General features: G+C 42.6%; 1 protein-coding gene and 1 long non-coding RNA gene across 2 annotated transcripts; one reads left to right on the top strand and one right to left on the bottom strand.

Moving 5' to 3' along the window:
* The first annotated feature begins 1,310 nt into the window (after positions 1-1,310).
* Positions 1,311-5,048, top strand: zfp36l2 (zinc finger protein 36, C3H type-like 2). Its single transcript, XM_018678660.2, has 2 exons — positions 1,311-1,647; positions 1,879-5,048. The coding sequence occupies exons 1-2, from the start codon at positions 1,558-1,560 to the stop codon at positions 3,076-3,078; spliced, it is 1,290 nt and encodes a 429-aa protein (XP_018534176.1). The 5' UTR covers positions 1,311-1,557; the 3' UTR covers positions 3,079-5,048.
* Positions 5,049-8,815: 3,767 nt separating this feature from the next.
* On the bottom strand, positions 8,816-19,429 carry LOC127143404 (uncharacterized). Its single transcript, XR_007814787.1, has 3 exons — positions 19,185-19,429; positions 10,010-10,165; positions 8,816-9,481 (listed from the first exon to the last, which is right to left on the bottom strand). It is a non-coding gene; the product is annotated as an uncharacterized LOC127143404 (long non-coding RNA).
* Between the last annotated feature and the right edge of the window lie 491 nt (positions 19,430-19,920).

Raw genomic sequence — 19,920 nt, forward strand, 5'->3', positions numbered from 1 at the left:
ATTCTGGGAGGGTTACATCATGCTGAGACGGGGGGCAGCTTATTGCAACCACACTGCACTCTTTGACTTTACAAAGAAGGGACCGTGGCGACCGGGTGGCTTTATCATTAGAGAGAAGGGAGGAAGCAGGTTTTGCAGAAATGACCAATTCACTTTCTGATCTTTATCAGATATTGTGATCTGAGAAAAGACAGATTTGCTTCAGAAATGAATAAATGTATAACACGATTACAGCTCATTTGTACTGAATGTACCTTTAAATCTTGCTCCAGCTCTGCTCAGCAGATGGCGCCCCAATTTTTTATAGTCAGTTCTCATTTTGCTCTCATGGGGGCAGTGTTGCGCCGTTGTACGAGAGGAATAACCACATTCCTGCAGTCTGGGCTCTGACATTGGGGGGAAAAACAAGTTAGAGAGAAACTGAGAGTGCTTTAAAAAGATTTCACTTAAGCAAATTCACTCTGTGTTTAATGACTCAGGCTGGTTTGTGTTTTAAGAGACAGATTTCTAATCTTAGAGTGTAGATTAGAGTCAAGATTATGAAGTTTAACTTCTGCATAATAGAAGAGTAGGTCATTTGAGCACCGCAGGTATTAACTGTCTATTTTTCCATGTGTAGAAGACTGGAATAGGCTGCTGTTGCACTGTGGAAGTTGATTATGCAACCAGTGGATTCTAAAAATTGTACTGCACTCTGCCTGGACTCCTCTCCGCTCATACTTGTGGTCTCACCCCATCCACAGGGAGAGAGAGAGAGGGAGAGAGAGGGAGAGGGAGGGTAAGGCAGAGGCAGAGTTTCCTTCCATTACAAATACATGTGTCAGCTTCCAAGTGTGGTGGTCCAGAAGCTAGAGGGGTGGCCCTTGTCACTGGCTCAAACTGTTGGACTTTTCTAGATGGAGAAACGTTAAGGAACCATTTACCTTTTCACTTAAATTCACCCAGCCCCCACCCCTCCTCCTTTCCCTCCACTCACAGCTTCAGAAGAGGACCCAGGTGTAAATGTGTATGGTTAATTGGCTGGAGAGCAGCTTGCATGCAGAGTAGACTTCCCTTGATGGCTCTACATTCTTTCTCAGCGAGAGACAACCCAAAAAGCAAAACCAACTTCCACAAAATTGGTTGTGTGATTAAAAGAAAAAAAAAAAAACTTTTTGAGGGGTGTGTGGAGGGGGGGGAGGGGGGGGGGGCTGCTGGGGTTGGATTTCAAGGCGTGGTGTTAAAGAATAGGCGGCCAACCGGTGAATGGAAGAGGCGGCTCTTCGCAAAAGTTTGCCCCGACTTCAGCTCGCCCCTCCCTGGCCACCGCCAAGCGTTTATATTGACGCAGAGGAGCGAGAGCGCACAGTGAAGCACTCTGGCTCAGCGCTTCTCGAGGGGAGGAAATAAAAAACACCTACAACTGAACAGTACTAACCTATCCCCTCTTCTTCCTTCATCTGTGGACTTAAACTGCACATAAACCTTTCAAGCAACTTTTCAAAACTTTTCCACAACCAAAACCAGTCGTGGCACAAACTACCGCTCGTCGCATTCAAGGATCCTGGTCGGTCCTCCATGAAAGAGGGAGCGCGACAGCAAACTTGGGGAAAAGAGATGTCTGCGACCGTCTTGTCTGCTTTCTACGACATGGACATGCTTTACAAGGTAAAAAGAAACTTGACTAAATACGTGGAGTTTTTCGCTTTGCTTTCAGGGTGAAACGCTTGAACTGTGGCTGAATTAGCATGCTTCAACCCGAGTGGAGTTAGCATGCGTTCAGCTGCAACAAGTTGTAATGTTGCAGGCAAACAAAGTTGTTTTAAACATACCATGTGGTCAAATGGTCTCAGAATTGGTACAGGTGCATTGCTAACTCGTATCTTTTCCTTCCAACAGCAAGATAAAAGCATGAACATGAACGCCCTCCACATAAACAGCATGCTGGACAAGAAAGCGGTGGGGGCTCCGGTCACGACTCCGGGCTCCGGCGGCTCCTTCACGCCGGGATTTTTCCGCAGAAACTCAACCAGCAACGTGGAGGCGATGAACAACGGCAACAAATACTCGATGGGCTCCTACAGTCTGAAGGAGAACACGCCGAGCAGCAACAGCAGCGCCACGGCCCTCATGAACAAGGAGAACAAGTTCCGCGACCGAGCTTACAGCGAGAACGGAGACCGTGGCGTGCTGCAGCAGAAGCCCGGCTCTCAGATCAACTCGACCCGCTACAAGACCGAGCTGTGCCGGCCCTTCGAGGAGAACGGGTCGTGCAAATACGGGGAGAAATGTCAGTTCGCCCACGGCTACCACGAGTTGAGGAGCTTGTCCCGCCACCCTAAGTACAAAACTGAGCCGTGCCGCACCTTCCACACCATCGGTTTCTGCCCCTACGGTCCCCGGTGTCACTTTATCCACAACGCCGACGAGCGCCGGCCCGCTCCGGCCGCCAACGCTAACGTGCAGACGGGGGAGCCCAGGTCAGCTCGCGAGCTCTGCGGCTACGGCCAGAGGGAGGTCCTGCCGCCGCAGCAGCTCGGCTACACCCAGAGGGACAGACCAAAGCTTCACCACAGCCTAAGCTTCTCCGGCTTCTCCACCCACAATGGACTCGAATCTCCCCTGCTCGACAGCCCCACGTCCCGGACCCCACCGCCACCCACCACCGCCTCCTCCTGCACCTCAGCCTCCAGCTTCTACGAGGAAGTGCTGTCCCCCAACTCCGTGTCCTGCATCAACAGTGCCTTCTCTTTCCCCGGACAGGACTTAAAAGCCTTACTGGCCCCTCTGGCTGTGCACACCCCCAGCGGCTACGCCAACAACCACTCCGCCTGTGCCTACTACGGGAACATGCAGAGCAGCGTGTGTCCTCCCTCCCCTCCGACCTACAACATGAGCCACTTGCAGGCGCTGCGCCGCCTCAGCGAGTCGCCGGTGTTCGAGCCTCCTCCCAGCCCGCCAGACTCGCTCTCTGACCGGGAGAGCTATGCGAGCGGGTCCCTCAGCTCTTCTGGGAGCCTCAGCGGCTCCGAGTCGCCGAGTCTGGACGCTGGAAGACGTTTGCCAATCTTCAGCAGGCTGTCGATTTCAGATGACTAATCGTGTTTTTGTTTTCAAATGGATTTATGGACGGGTCTGGCGGGGTGGGTTGAGAATTCAGGGGGGTGTCAGTGAGTGAGGTAGACTGTCCTTCAAGCAGAGGATCCCGGTTAAGCCCCCCTCGCCCCCACCTCGCCCCATTTCAGCAGCATCCACCCTGCTGAAGTGCCTTTGAGCAAGACATTGAATCCCTACTAGCTCTAAGGGTGCTGACCCTGCTCTGACCTCCCTGGAGGGGGGCAAGAGAAGAGAATTTCACCCACAGGGATCAATAAAGCTTCATACAGTTTTAAGTGTCCTTGACCTGGCATTAGTTTAGTTTTTTTTCTGTATGTAATATAGCTGTATTAAAACTTAGATAGCAAACAGAAGGCATTCCATCAGTGCCTTGCCCAAGGGCTCATGGCAGCCCCCTCTCCCTTTTGCTCTATCAGGCAAGCCACACTTTTCCTGGGATTAGATGTGTGTGTGTGTGTAACATGACTTGACAAGAAGAAGAGACTGTAAGCGGTTTCAGATTTCCTCCCATCCTGCCAAGAATATGCCTTGACTCAAAGTAACATTTTTTTTTTTCTTTATCAAAGTGTGTTATTTTTTTTTTCCTTCCTCTCTGAAAGCTTCAACTTCCATTCCAGATCTGTCTTCTCCCAGCGCCACCCAGTGGTTCGTTTGGTTAGTCTAGTTTGTTGCTTGGTTAAAAAGCACTCTTGAGTTGGGTTTGTTTGGGGAAATCACTGCTGATGGTTGAATATATATTTTTTTAGCTGTTTTTGAGTGATTTACATAGCAGTGCATAACTGGCTATGGACTATTTAACTTATTTATTATCTTGTGAAAAAAGTATAGGCTACATTGGTAATTTGTGTCCATACTGTATTTATCAAGTATGATGAAGCAATAGATCTATATTCTTTTATGTTTAAATTATGATCGCCATTATTAATCTGCATAAAGTGGAGTGTATGTTCTTTTCACAGTAATATATATATTTTGTCGTTTTTTTTTTCTCCTTTTTTGTAACTTCACTTGGTTATTTTTATTGTAAATGAGTAAAAAAAAATCTTAATTTAAGAGAACGTATGTGATATTTATTTCATTAATTTTGTTTCCTTGTTTACGTTTATTAAAAAAAAGTTTGCGTGATTGCTGTTTGCTCCTGAGGTTGTGTGTCAGTGCTGTAGAAGGCTTTTTTTTTTTTTTTTTTTTTTTTTTTTTTGAGGATCCCTATTTAGATGTTTCTGTAGAATGTATAAACAATGTGGTTGTACAGACCGTCCAAACCTTACTTCTTTTGTTGATCTAGATCAGACTTCAGTGACAAAGAACCCAAGTCAATAAATTAACCAAAAAGTATTTTTGTTTTTCTCTCTGTTTGCACGAGGTCACACTGTGATTCCAGCCACGTGCTAAAGAATGTAGCAATCCCTTGTGCCCCAGTATTATTGTGTAGTGCCTAAGGGGTTCACCATCTTGACATGCCTTAAAATTAACCAAATAAAGTATTTTTCCTTCATGGCATCTTTTTATACACAGGTTGAACTGAATGTAGTGTTGGATTCTGAAACTTTTTTTTTTTTTTAAGGTTGTTACCACTCAGACACTCTGATAAACAACCGTAACCTTTCTCTAAATCCCCATTCCTCTTATTTTGGTTTCCTTTTGCTCTGTTTTCTTTTTTCTTTTTTTTTTGATATTGAAATCTAGTCTGAGTCTTGAGAGTTTGCTGGAGAGGGAAGTGGATGAACACGTTTGGTTTGTACATAGTAGGTACAGGGGGATGCGCACTATGTACTTTTGACTACTTTATCAGAAGTAAAGCTTTTTGAATGTAACAAAAAAACGGACAAAAAGACAACGAGAGTTGTAATATTTTTTTGGGGAGTCAGTTCACTACAAATTGAGTGTGAGACTGTTAACTTTGTACTGTACATTTTTTGTAGTTCTCCCAATAAAAATCATTTTGAAAAAGTTTCAGACTGCCATGCTGTGATTTCTTATATATCTGAGTATAACAATTGAACAGGTGTGACATCCAGATCAAAAACATGAACTGGTGATGTTCAGGAGCGTGACAGTTCTGGTTCTCATGTTGCTCACACACACACACACACACACACACACCACATCTCTCAGCGTGACTGCTTGGAGGCAGTGTGTCCTTCCTACAGTAGACCCCTATCTGCCCTGTGACACTACTTGGCCTGGGACCCTCAGGGGGTCTTGTGCAGGAAGTTTCGGCCCCTTGTCCTCTCCGTACAGTAAAAGCACCGACCAGTTTCCAGGGAAAGGCACAAACTGAATTCCCGTCTCCTGTCCAACAAAGGAAGAACTGAACTGTAGGTATGCTCTGTGACAGCTATAATCTGATTATGAACACAGAAAGCCACACCACCACAGAAACTGACAGCCCTGAATCAAATGTACATAATATTACATAATGTGTTATGTTCAGCTATAAACAGAGGATGATGAGAGATATGTCTGCGCCGATTGAGGAATGAGGTCTGGAATTTTAAAATGGAAAATGTGTAGGAGCGCAGAGTGTGTTGTAGTCACAGGAAAGTAAGTTGAATTGTGCTGGTAGCTCAGGCCCTTAGTCTGTCTGGGTCTTTGCCACCACGATAAGATTTTAATCTTTTAATAAGTCGTGCATAATGATCCCATTTTCTGACATAGTGTACACTGGCACTCAGCAAATCCTCTCCATCCTTAGAGAACAGCTGCTTTAAGTCTATATGAGGATTTAGCAGCGGTAGGAGAAGATTGTTTTGGACTTTTAGAAGGGAATCTACTCACAACATAGATATCTGACAAAAGACAAGGGGCCTCAAGTGCTTTTTTACAAGGGTCTCACTCAATGTTGGGAATCACAGGTTACAATCTTAATCTGATGGAAATAGTTCAGTAATGCATAACAGTGCTTCAGTAAAGGTACCTTCCACCACTGAGGTTAAGAAGTGAATGACAGACACTAAGCTGAGTGTTCTATAGGCTTACACATGGAGTGACTGCTCACAAGTATGACAAATCAGTGCGCTGAATGATCCTTTATGTTTTGTCCTTGGAGATTCTCAGTTATCCATGTCATAGATATCCAAGAAGGGTTGAATCAAGGGCAACTGGCCCTGGATCAGCCCTTCTTGGATGATCCTATACGTTGTTTTGCTCATTGATCTTTCAAAGTAAGCCATCAGAAACCTGTTATTGTGAGTGATATCACTGTGTCCTGAGGTCGGACAGGCTGAATGGATGTATCTGTCTGGGAACTGAACACCAGCCATCAGCCCATGACTGATTAACTCTGCAGCTGTAAATGTGTTTCTACTATCAGTCGCTTGAGCAGGTAAAACAGGGACAGTAGTGAATTTTGCAACTCAACAGGCCATAGCAGGGCAAAATGCATTCTCCACCCTTCCCTGATTGGAGTGTCATATTCGGTCACGTCTAGACCAAATAAAAGCCCTGGCCTACATTTCGGCATGAAGCCCCTGTTGTTTGCGGTGCCTCGATTTCCAGGAGCCTTTCAAAGAAAACTGTTTTCTGCAGGCTATTCTGCATAGTTATCAGTCGTAGCAAAGGCATTAAGAAAATAAAGGGCCCAGGAGTCATGTGGTGCCTGAAGTTCATGCCAAGATAAGGCAGGCCGATAAGCGCCCCGGCAAATATTTACTGTGTCCTCAGGATTTCATAATGAAGTGTTTATCAGAGCAGAGCCAAAGGCCTGCACAATGCGGCGAGCCCTGCCAAGTAGGATCCATGTACCTGTGACTCAGTGTGTGTGTGTGTGGGGATATGTGTGTGTGTGTGTGTCTTAGTGTGTCAATCAACAAACCCACATATACTGTTTAATTGAGTGTATCAACGTTCATATGTGTTGTGTCTATAGAAGATTTGAACTTTTTCTATATAAGGATGTGTATGCAGTGGTGTTAGTGTGTGCACACAGGGGTCTTGCTGGTTAATGGGATCTTGGAGCTCCTACAATGAAAGGAAACACTCTCTGACTTGTGATTAGGGCAGGAAGAGTCCCACTTCCTGGCCACCACCCATTTCCACCTCTTCTTCGTCCTGCTGTTTTTCCCCCTCCGTCAGTTTCCCTTCTCCTCTGTAGTGGCGGCTTCTAGAAGTTACTATTTGTGTTCCACTGCTGCACTGGGAAGCTCGGCTCGTCCTGGTATTGTTTTGGCATGCTAAGTCCAGACCTGGGGTCAAGTAGTAACAGCACATACTTTTTAGACTTTGTTTTAACCTACATGGATGCCAGATGGGTGGACATTTGCCAAATAGAAAGTGGAGAGCAGAGGTTGTTAATCATCTTTGTGTCAAAAAACCCAATTAGACTCTAAGCTAAGGCCTTAACCTTCTATTTGATCTGATCCATCCCCCCACAACCCCCCAGGTTCTGCTCTCATTGATTTAGTAATAAAAGTAAAAGATTACAGAGATTTAAGAGAAATCTTCCTGTCTTTAATGAGCTATAATTATAATTACAGTGAAAATAAACAGCTTCTTGTTTTAACTTAAGTGCCCCTCCTGCTTCCAAGGCCCCGAGTCACTGGTGTCCTAGTCAGTGAAAAACCCTTACAAGCCCCCTCTGTATGTTTACACTATTCTGGTTTCACAATGAAACAATGTGTAGTATGTGCATGTGTTCCTTGTGTGAAATTGGCTTGAAACCCCACCCAACTGGCACTACTATGAGATTCAAACAAACATCTGCAGCTGTCATTCCTAGCAGCTTTCAATAAAAAAAAATCTAATGGTCACTTAGAGGCTAATTTTCTTATTTGATTACTGCTGTAACCTTATGTAATATAAAGGCAGATGATGTCTAAGTCCTTCTTTAGGTAATAAGAAAGGTGGCAAGAGACAAGACAGAGAGTTACAGTCTAATGGGATCCATCCCTTCAGCAATCTGGATCCAGAGCCAGTTGGAGGCCTGTGAGGACTGTAACTTAAAGCCCCACCATGTACTTTTTGAACAAATAAATAGCAGGTTGTTTTTGTTACATGTGAAAAGTTGAATCAATAAGCAATGAAACACACCCTCTTTCAGTTCAATACATGCAAGAGTTTTGCTGTTCCAGCTTTACATGGTCTGGTATGACCAGGAGCTTATGGCAGCTGATGTTAGTAGACTTAGGATAAATATAGCAGAGATTACTCATTCAGTTTTGCCTATATTTAGCATGTCACAGCTAACATATTTCAATGATTTTATCAGAGGAATAGCAACTAGCTGGTGAGCATTTGGTAGCTCAGGAGCCAGATGTTTTTCTCAGGAGGTGGTGTGGTGGAATAGTGAATATTGTGCTTAGATTTGTCAGGTAGTCACAGCCGCAACTCAACATGAATGCTAATGATGCTTTGTGTCTGCTAAATGTATATATAGTGAATTGATTTTCTGACAAGATTACATAACAAGTTTATTAGATGACCACTAAATTCAATGGGCCAGTGTACTTTAATTGGCACTTGGATTAATGTATGTATGGGGATTACCAGTGGCTATCAGGCAAAGTGGAAAATTACAAAAACCTCAACAGATTTATACAGTGATATAGTGGAGAGAAAACTCAACACGCAGTATACTGATACTGAATTCAGTTTATACATCACAAGTATCAAACTCTTCAGACAGTATGAAAATCTTAAAGTCTGAAAATATAACCTTTCTTTGTTTATTCCTAACCACTCACCTTACTGTGACCACTGACAGGTTTACGTTAGCCTTCAGTTTACCACCGTCTCTTTTATTGTGAGGAGCTAAAAACATAATCTTCACTTTATTTTCAGGAAGCAGCCTCTGGGCCCCATGCTCAGCTGAGGTGACCCCCCCCCCTCCAGCTGCCGCAAGGTAAGCCAAGGTAAAGCCACAGCGCACAGATGCCGAATAAGGTTATGTTGTTTGCCCAGTGGATTTGAAGTCCGGTGATGGTCAGCGGCGATGGGGGTTGGAGGAGGTGGAGATGCGTGGGGTGGAGGGAGTTGGCTGAGGCCGGTCACGTTCGGCCCGGCGCTGCACGGTCTGCCATGTTCCTCTCCCTTCAACGCCTGCCGAGCTGTAAATATTTACAGAGCATCTTGTGAGAGGCCTGAGTGTTTACCACCAGTGCTTGTGGCTCTTCAGCGCACGGCGTGTGTGCATGTGCGCGTGTATGAGCAATGTAGAAGTAGAATCTTTTGCATTGCACATACACACTCATTGCACATTCACACAGTGTGAACCCTCAGCTGTGTGTGTGTGTGTGTCGGATGAGGTACTTCCCTTGGTCTCTCCACAGTTTACTAACACTGGCCCCTGGCTCTTGTTCAGGCCCCGATTCTGAGCTCAATCTATGAATCAACAGAGAGAGCCGGCGAGCGGAGAGGCGGTCGCACCTCGCTCTACCTTCTCTGACCCCTGCAAATGACAGAGAGAGAAAGATGGGAGAAGTGTTTACCTCGCCCCACCCTGTATATGAGGCTGTGGCGCTGACATCACGTCTTTGCGGGTGGAACATTCTCATAAAACATGTTTTCTTCACTCCTTTCCAAATGTAAATAATACAGAGGGTGTAAATACCATTAAGGGCCCGGCCAGGCCATTTTTAGGCAAGCAGTTCTGTATAAGGATGTTTCCAGATTCATGAAGCCCAGCCTGAGCACGTGGGTGGAAGTTTCACTGTGGTATGGTTAATGAGGTACACACACATGCTAACCTGGCCTGGCTCTAATTCTGTCTCCTACTGCTTTATTTCAGAGGTCAGAATATTCTTGGATGCCCTTTAATCTGCTGCAGACACCACAGTAAACTTACCATAAAAGATAAGACACTGTTCCACTCCCCACAAGGAAGAAAACCTCCCAAATCTGTGCATCAGAAAGCTAATTATCCCTTGACAAATTAAGGTTAGGAAAATAATATAAATGATTAAATGTGTGGACGTACAGGGCATGAGGAGGTCACCAAATTAACCAGTGTGTATGAAGATGATGTGACTCCTCTGCTGTGGCCTTCGCAGTCATCAGATTCCAACCCAGTTAAAAAGCCATGGGACATTCTGGAGCGACTTGTTAGACAGTGCTCTCCACCACCATCAAAACACTGTAAGGAAAATATTTTTATTTACAAGAGTGGTGTTCATCATCCCAGGAGAGTTACTTTAATTTGTCATCCATCTGTATATAGTTATTCAGAAGTGCTAGTTTTAGAGCTATCGTACCTCTGTCTAGTGTTTTATTTTGCTACTATTATACGTGTTAGCCTCACTCACTTCACTGTGGCCACCATTAACAGCCACAATGATGCTAATTCTAATGCTAAAAACGAGTGTGCCAGTAGCACGAGTTTAGTCACAAATGTGACAGTTGTTATGTATGTCAGTTACATAACAACCTATCAAGTGATGACGTCAGTCCAATATTCACTCTCCTTTTAGTTCTTTTTTGGTCTCCACCAACTCGTGCACTGAACCTGGCAAGGGTTTTATAGCTTATGGATTCAAGTTTTCATTTGAGAGACAGAAAGATTGTATAATGTCTTCTTTCAAAAGTTGCATGTTCTCATTTGCTAACACACACTATAACAGTAGCACAAGAGTGACTTGTCACTTTAAGATGAAAAGGTAACACCTTTATAAAAAGTAGCGCAAACAGTTAACATCTATCTATAGCACCGCTTTGTCAACTAGCACCTTTGAAAACGGATCTGATTAGTGAACAGTTCAAGTACCTATATATGAAAGAGAGGAGCCTGAAAATAACAATAACTATCTCAGTGCTATATGTGTCACACACTCTGCCCGCTCAGCTTTTGCAGAAGGGCAGGCATGAAAGTCGCAAGCCTAAGTATTTGACAGACATAGCTGTAAAATTTAGCATGTCCTATCTAGCTCAGTAAGGAGCTTTACTTAGGCCAGGCGTGGGCTCCAAACACATGATTGGCAGCCGAGCTCAGAGGGCGATAAGGAAGTATCTGTGAGGCGAGAGGGTGGGACTGGTGAAGAAGTGAATGCTGGGAGTGTGTGTTGACATTGCATGGCCTACTTACACTTTCTGACCAATCGTGTTAAAGACAGAGTGAGCCACACATGAGATCTCGGCCGTGATGAATGAAGCTTCATGGTCAGCACTGCGGTTTGAGAGAGCAGGGAGTGAGAGAGAAGGGAGTATGGCAGTAAGTGGGGGAGACTGACATGAAAATATTTAATTGGGGTGTTTATTTGGAGAGGATCTTGGCGGTGAGCGTGCTCCTGACTTCTTTCATTTGCCTTATTACTCAGTAAACACTTTTCAGCATGGAAGAGAATCTCCAAGGTCAGGTTTATGTCCATCCATTCAAGGACATATGTGTTTGTGAGTCAGTGTGGATGTCCGTGCACCCGTGTTGCACTGTGTAATTACATATAATCATCCAAAATGTTTATACTGTACAAATAGCATAACTATGCTAAGTGAGTGGCTGTGTAGGACGGGTATAGCTAGTGTTGTGAATGAGCTCGGCCGCTCCGTGATTACCCAGGCTCAAGGCCAGGCCCAGATTGTCATGCAGCAAGACAGAAGGCCTGCTAACACTCTTTATGACTTTCATATCTATACTGCACTATACAGCATTTCATAGAGACATACTGTATAATGTACTCAGGATGCATCGGCGCCATGTTTATTGTAGAAGTCAGTGGAGGCAAGCGTTCTACATTCATAAACTACATAAATACCTTTGCCCTGACCAGTTCCCACCACAGAACCTTTTAAGTCCAATTAGTCCAGTCACATTATTCAAACTAATTCAGTTTAACACATGCTACTTATTAAACTGTGCTTTGATACACACCTGCCAAATAATAATCATGTTAAAACCCATATTTTTACGATGCATACTAGACGGTACAGTATGACAGTATGTTTGTGTCATTGCATGATTCTGATTTTGCATTTCCTCGCTAATTAGAGCCTGTTGTATCATTTCCTGGTTCAGACATTACATTTGGTATTATCTGAATTTAATCTGAGAACGTGTTTTTCTCAGAGTAAATAAACGGCTCTTGGAAAAGTTTTGGACTTTTAATACTTTTACTCGAGCTTTGCTTTAAAGCCATGTTAGCAGTGTGGCTCTAAAAAGGGGCAATGTTGGTCTGTCAATCCACCACTGTGCTGCAGACTGAAGTATCTTAGTAATTAGTGGGTGGATCACAATGGAATTTGGTACATATATTAAAGATCTGCAGAGGATGAACCCTAATGACTTTGGTGATCCCTTGACTTTTCTTCTAGCACCACCATCAGGTCAACATTTTAAATTCTCTACTTCTTAGGTTTATGACCCACCTGGCTTTCCTATCTAAGCTGTATTTTGTCTACAGTGGTGATTTGCTAATGTGACATGCTAACATTCAAAACTAAGATAATGAACAGAGTAAACATTATACCAAAACCTTAACATGTTAGCATTGTCATTTGGAGCATGTTAGCATACTGACATAAGCATTTAGTTTAAAACACTGCTGTGCCTAACAGCTGCACAGAGCTGCAATAACTGCTCTTAGTCTTGTTTCCTTCATAACAAACTTTTAACATCAGTATCTACCATTCATACAAAGTCAAGGAACTCTGACCCTCTTGATGATTATCATTTGTATCTATAATCTTTTTGCATGTGGCTGTAATGCATCACTTAGTAACCATAAAGCAATAAGAATACATTATGAATGCTCATTAGTACATATGAAGCAATAAAAACAAGGTATGGAGGCCTCTCTGGTTCAGTGCACCTTTGAGGTTTGACCTACATCTGGAAGAAAGTTAAAGGGGGCTAAGGGTCACCTAGTCCCGGATGTGGTGCTAGTAAGGCAATGTGTATTTCTCTCTCTCTGTCTCTCTATCTCTCTCTCTCTCTCTCTATATATATATATATATATATATGTATGCGTGTGTGTGTGTCCTAACAGAAGAGGAGGGGTGTTGGTTAGTACTCCTCGGTCTAGTTGCAGTGCTCTTACTCACGTCCATATTTCATATCTGTGGCTTTCAAACAAAAGCCGTATGTTGATACAATCTACTGGCCAGCCAGAGGAAATGAGTGTTTGTGTGCTCACTAATGATGTTTCTATTTTTCTTTCTAATGTGATCCAGTTTTTTCCACTGAGCTCATTAGATTGCCCTGTTTCATTTCTCAACATAACCACATATCAATGCTTCTTTGGGCAGATAGTTTCATCATACATGATGATGAAAGACACATGGGGTGAAGTCAAATCATATCCAATGATTCACTGTGAGTTTTGTGAACAGATGATGTTAGCAGTGATCTGTATTTGTGCTTTCTGTTTACCTGAAACTGTTCAGAGTAACATCTGTTGGCTGTCTGGAGATCAAACCTGCAACCCTGAGATTTCCTTTAGGCTGTGATACTAGCCTGACAGTCACATTTTCCTCTGTGAAGACCTCTGTGACTTGAGATTGAAGGAAATAACCAGGCACAACTGCATACAAAGTCCATGGAAACATGACTGCAGATAGATTTGAAGCATGAGTCATGAAACTGAGACTAAGATGTAAGACTGAATGAAACTTGAAGAAAAAAAAAATAGTCACATGAAGAGATAAAATGATAAGTTTTGGGATTAGTCAGATGCTGAGCTGTCTCATGAATTCTTATGTGTCCACAGTTCACACTCTCATGGTCAGTGCAGATGTTGCTAACTAGTTATTAGTTCAGCTTGCAGACTGTTTATGCTGTAAAATCATGCAAATAATCTGAACTAGAGGTCTTTACAGGTCCACTTGTTTCCTGCTAACCGAGTTCCAATCCAACACAAGAGCTGGGTCATTTACAGTTTATACTGTAGTCAGCTTTATCGGGTCTCATTTCTCAACATAACCACATATCGGTGCTTCTTTGGGCAGATAGTTTAATTAGTTTAATCATCATTTTTGGTTTCATGTCTGTGTGTCGATACCCAAGTGGATCTCAACAGTCAAGCTATTAGTATTGATTATATCATAACTGAGTGTATTTGTTTGCTAACTAGCGGTTCATCATCCTGCTCCGTGAATTAATTTAGAATACAGTTTGAATAGGATCCAATTATCTGCAAGGCTATTTTGCCACAGATTGGAATTTGATTTCCCCTCATGAGTTCATGTGCTGCTTAAGACAGTTGCCAAAACTGTACAATAAATGACTTATCTGTCAATCTATATGACTATATATAACTTTTTGTGACAGTTAGTATGTAAGTTTGGTTCAGTTATGCTCAGAGCTCATAAGAATTGATGTTCTTTATTGAGCACCGAGAAGAAAATGGATGTAATGGAGGCTCACCAGTTCATTTTTGGGGGCTTCCTTCCAGGTCAGTCAAGCCATGGCAGTTGAATATTAGACTCAAAATACTTGTATATGTATTGGCCATCAAAAATCCATTCAGCCTTTTTCAACTGTTTGCATGTGGACTGTATATCAGCCTGTGGTGGCCTCACATACTGGAGGTCTTGGCTGTGTTTGTACGCTGAAGGATCTGATGTTTGGCAGCCCCAGCCATGTTCACAAACTCAGTGTTAGAGATTTTTGCTTTACAGACCCACTCCCCCCCCTGCTCCACCCCCCTCCTTCCCTCCACACTCTCTCCATCCATCCTCTCCATCTCTGTGCTGCAGGCGGACGCAGGTCCTGGAGCTGCAGCAGCCGACCGGTCCTCCCATCAATGCTTCCTTTAAGGGTAAGTGGAGCTGAGCAGCAGCACAGACCACCTTTATCTAGCACTCTCAGGACACTCATTCATACACCAGAGAGGGGGAGCTATCTGAAGCAACACACACATACACACACACACACAAACTGAGCAAAGCCGGGGTATGTGTGTATTCGCTTGCTCAAACACCATCGGGGAGCAAGAAAACACACCTCCTGCACTCATTTGCAGACTCCGTATGTGCATCTGTGTCTGTGTGTGTTTTGCATCTGGGACTATGCATACACACACCTCTGTTTACTGTAAATAAAGATAGATTTCATTTTATAAACAAACTCATGTTTATTTGAATGATCAATCTCAAACTCGTGCTTGTGTGCAGCCATTCAGGAGTTTGGTTTTTTTGGTGGGCACCATGCAGCCGCTTCTCCAAGATGAACAGCAGATGCCGTTGGCTGTTTCCCGTGAAGTTTACCCGGTAACAGTGGGATTTCTCAATGGCGCATTTCACTCTAATAATAAAGGAATTGGTATTTAAAAGATTATTCAGAACCACCCCTGCACAGATTCACTGTTGAGTTTGTTTGGGTAGAACACACACAGTGACCCACTCACACAAGCACACACATACCTCTGTTGTTACTGTAGCTAGCGGAACTAACCTAAATAATCTCTTATTTAAAAAGCTGAGTCACCTTAGAAACACACAGTCGGAATGGCCTCAAATCACCCCAAGTCCAAACAAAACAGGAAAGTGGATGTTAGTAATAAGGAAAAAATGTATTCTAAAACAAAGGAAATTGGATTTTGTTTTTTTTTCTTCTCTTTTAGTCATTGGTAATCATTCATAAATTTTCTTATGACATAGGAATATGTCTTATACTACCTTTATTTAATGTTAAACTGTACCGAAAACAAGGCTTGTTTTCATTCCCACTATCAGTACTGTTCACTTAATCTAAAAAAGGTTCTGAAAATTGAATACAAGCCTAAACCAGAAACCAGTGCCACCTGATTAGCGGGTTCAGGCACAACGTGAAAGTAACAAATTTTGCATGTCGTAACGCTAACTGATGGCAATAATGAACATAATGACAGATGGTGAGTCATTAGGCCCAAAGCATTTAGACTGCTTGACCTAAATCACAATCTGCCTCTCATTCCTCTGTGTGTGTCACTACAGCACAATACATCAGTTATTTACCCAGGGCCAGACCTTATGCAACATTCATTTGCAAGAGAGACTGTTTTGGAAACTCCTTAACCCCGTTTACCGAAAGCGAGGCCTGCACAAAGTCACAAGCGTCTCATCAAAGGGAGCTGATGAGTGGACTATGATTTTCCTCTTGCAGTTACGTGATCATGATTTACAATATTAGCTACATATTTTGAACTTAAAGGCATTTCCTCTCCTTCCACTGAACCACCTACCCTCACACACACTTAATTGCCCATCTCCCCATTAGTTAAGCCTGACAGCCTTAGTTACTGCTGCTGTAGCTGTCAACTTTTCCATTGTTGCATGGTACATTTAAGTTTAAAATGATAACAGTGGCAATATAATGCTGCTAGAAATTCTTGTTTTGTTTTTTTTTTTTTGTTTTTTTTAACAATGAGTCTTGATTTGGACAGAGGCAGGCAAAAGCAGACTTCTTTTTTCTAGCCAGCACCAGTTTTAGCAGCTGAAATTACAGATGTCGCTAGCAGACTTGGTTGTAGCTATCTCTCCAATTAAGGTTACACTAGCTGCATGAATTGGCTGAAAAAGCCTTCCATGTCTGACTTTTTAATGCTTCTAGCTGACTAGTTTTAGAACAAGAATCTGACAAAAGGCATCTCTACTCACTTTTGATGGCAACAATATTGTGCTTCAGAAGAATGAGGTTTAAAGCTGCACATTGCAGGCAAATTTATCTCACCAGCTGATAAATGTAGGAGACATAGCTCATCTCCTTCAGCTTCTCATTCCCTATTCATGGTCAAAAGTTTACTCAATACTAAGCAGTCATTTGTTATTTTGAACACTTACTAATTGTCATCATGTTGCTTCATCACTGGCAGCGTCACAACACTGAAAGTTTTGCATTTATACGTGGTGCACTGCCTTGCAGTACTGATAACAGAAAGAAGTGTATATGCCATGGGCTTTTGCCACACACTCAGTTAAAATGGTGGAGGGTAAATACAGTGATTTGGGACACAGCTGTGGAATTAAAGAAACACTATTGCTCCTTTATTGGAGAATAGCTAGAGTGTCCTAGAACTGTAAGTGCAATAAGGGAAAATGTAATGTATTCTAGCGCTACCTGTGTGGTTACATTAGCTTACATATTTGTTTGTATTTTCAAACAGTATGTTTCACTTTTAAGGCTTAGTAGGTTGAGGACTAATCAGTGTGTTACATAACACTGTCAGGGGGTAACATTAGAGTTGAATGCTAAAATCCAATAAAAAAGTTGGCCAGACTAGATACTAAATGCTAACAATAGCATCTGTTATTACAACAGATAAAAACTGCGTTTAGTGAACATTCACTTCCAGCTGGAACCTTTTGCAGGCATATATCACTGAAATAACATTGATGGGAGCACACATCATACCCTCCGTGCCTCATATCCACAGAGAAATCCCCAAGGACCTCTGCTCTCCAGAGGAAATGAGAGGTTTGAGATCCCTCTGCTGATAAAGTGGCAAACCTGTCACTGTGTGTTTACACAGCGGCACGTTTTTGCTGCTTCCCACCGTCTTTGGCCGTGCCAGAACTTCCAATTTAAGTCCTTTTCCACTGCCGCTGTTTATTAGAGGATCATTAGATAGACTGTTAATGAAAAAAATGTTGTTTAAGTTTTTTCATTCCCAGAGACATGTATGAAGTCATTCATTACCAGTCAGAGTGTTTTAGCCACTCTCTGGGCTCTGCATTAATTCCTTGTCAAACATTTTGGCATGTGGATTCATATTCATAGAAGTAGTTTCCAGTGCTGAGGTTGAAATTTACTGATGGGGTTTTTCTCTTACTCTTACTCTAGTCTTTCCAACTGAGACCAAGATGCAGGATGTGTGAAGACTTTGTGTGAAAGAAATAAGGTAGAACTGAAGAGGGAACAACCAGAGCCAGGTTAAATGGCTGAAGTAATTCTCACAATCTGAGTTACAAGCTATAAATTGGATACATTTCAGGTCGTGGTCCCTTCATATATAGGCTTTAATTCACTGACAGACATGTTACTTTACAACAGTTGCCAGCACTTTCTTCCTCTTATTGTCCTTTGTGGAACGAAGAGCCAAATAGGATGGTATTTATAAGATCAGCCAGAAGATTCAAGATTCAAGAAGCTTTATTTATCCCAAGGGAAAATGCTGTGCACCAGTTGCAATACAGAGGAGAAAACGTTATTTTGGATTTGATACAAGTTGATTCACTAATTGGGCCTATCTTTGATCAGTAGTTTTGGAAATGTTGTTAAAGTTATCCAGGATTTCAGATTAGTGTAATGATGGAATTGGTAAAAGGCCATATGCACAAACTATTCTCTGAGTGTCTGTTCTGTGATTCTCAACAACTTCTGTTGCACCTTCTTTTGCCTTAAAGTTGCACTAAACAATGGATCAAGCTATTACATAATAATATGAAAGGAGGCACCCACATTGATCGACTCACAGAGAATGGATAACAAAACTTATTGCTAACAGATTACACTGGTTCTCATACAGTTAGAAAAAGGGTTATAAGCAACTTTTTATCTTTGATATTGATTGACAGAAAATGAATAGGAATGCCACACAAGTCAATTCCTAACCTGGTAAAATATTGTTTAAAAGGGTTTTTTCTCTCTCTCTCCAGCAATCAAATCCTGAGGGGAACATTTGCTTTTCTTTGGAGTTTTCCAGGAATGGAAACGATCCAATGTTCGTTATGTGATAATCGGATCAATAAATAGACTGCTGCTGCAAAACATCTGCGATCAGCAGCTTTAGTCCAGAGATAACAGTGTCAATGACAGCCTTACAAAAAGCACATATCATTCAACCAGGGAAAACACAATAAAATGGACTCTTCTCATCATAACTGCTCAGCTTCCTTCTACCTCTCTCCCTCTGGCATTGTGTCTAAAGAAGGATTACTCCACCTTGACTTGACTGGATGAGTCAATTCAGCTTTATTTGTAAAACCTGATGTCATATATAATTTCTCAATGGATTTTTTCACAGAGCCTTAAGAGCACAGCTTAGCCTGGCCTTCTAAGTAAACAAGATTCTTATTAGCAATTCCTAATACAGGCTTTAATACATAGCGAGAAAACAAAGAAACAAGAAAACAAGGAAATTCAAAGACAGAATGGACTGGAGGTGCAGAGAGAGCTGTGGGTGGGAAATGGCGATTACAAAAACTGAACAAAAACTTCTAACTATAAGGAACTGTAACCTACTTACCACCTGGGTTAGTTTCGCTCCTCCTCGCACCAGGATTTCACTCCTGCCCTGCTGTACTCCTGGTTGCAACACTGACCTAGATTCTCACTTAAAGATTACTCTGTGCGTGCATGTGTTCACATGCACATATGTAACATGATAAGAGACACAGGTGGTCACGTTGCTGGTCTCCCATCAGGTTCAATGAAACCACAGGCCGACTTTGTCCAAGCACAATAGTGTACAACTGGGCCTCACATACTTAGACAAACCCACACATGCTGCACTGTAGTTATTGACTCACTAATACCGTAAGCCTTTACTTTGCAAACAGAAACTGTGCACATGATGAAATGTACACAGAGTTCTCATATGACCTGGAAACAGTGGAAACTGATGTGACAAATGAAAAGAGATGACAGTAATCACATTATTAAGATCATCCACAGCTGTTTGTTAGCAGTGTATGATCGGATTTCAGAGAAAAACATTACTAGGATTAGAGTTTACTCACAATCTTAACAGTATTCTGAATAAGTTACGGCTTATGAACAGACTCTGTGAGACTGAGTGAGTTTTATTAATGACAAATAGACAAACACAGACAACTACATGCTGGCATTCACTTTCTACAAATGCACACACAGTAGTATTAGATCCCCAACGGTGGGACAGCATGTTAAAGCATTTAAATTCTTCACTCATGCCCCTGGGTGTACACAGAGGAATCTCAGGCCCATCCAATAAAACAGAGTGT

The sequence above is a fragment of the Lates calcarifer genome, linkage group LG16_LG22, assembly GCF_001640805.2.
Source record: "Lates calcarifer isolate ASB-BC8 linkage group LG16_LG22, TLL_Latcal_v3, whole genome shotgun sequence".
NCBI lineage: Eukaryota > Metazoa > Chordata > Actinopteri > Centropomidae > Lates > Lates calcarifer.

What these genes read in the sequence shown, in the direction of transcription:
- zfp36l2 (XM_018678660.2), top strand. Translation starts at nt 1,558, where the DNA reads ATGAAAGAGGGAGCGCGACAGCAAACTTGGGGAAAAGAGATGTCTGCG. An exon ending in ACATGGACATGCTTTACAAG is followed by an intron (nt 1,648 to 1,878) that starts GTAAAAAGAAAC and finishes TCCTTCCAACAG; the next exon opens with CAAGATAAAAGCATGAACAT.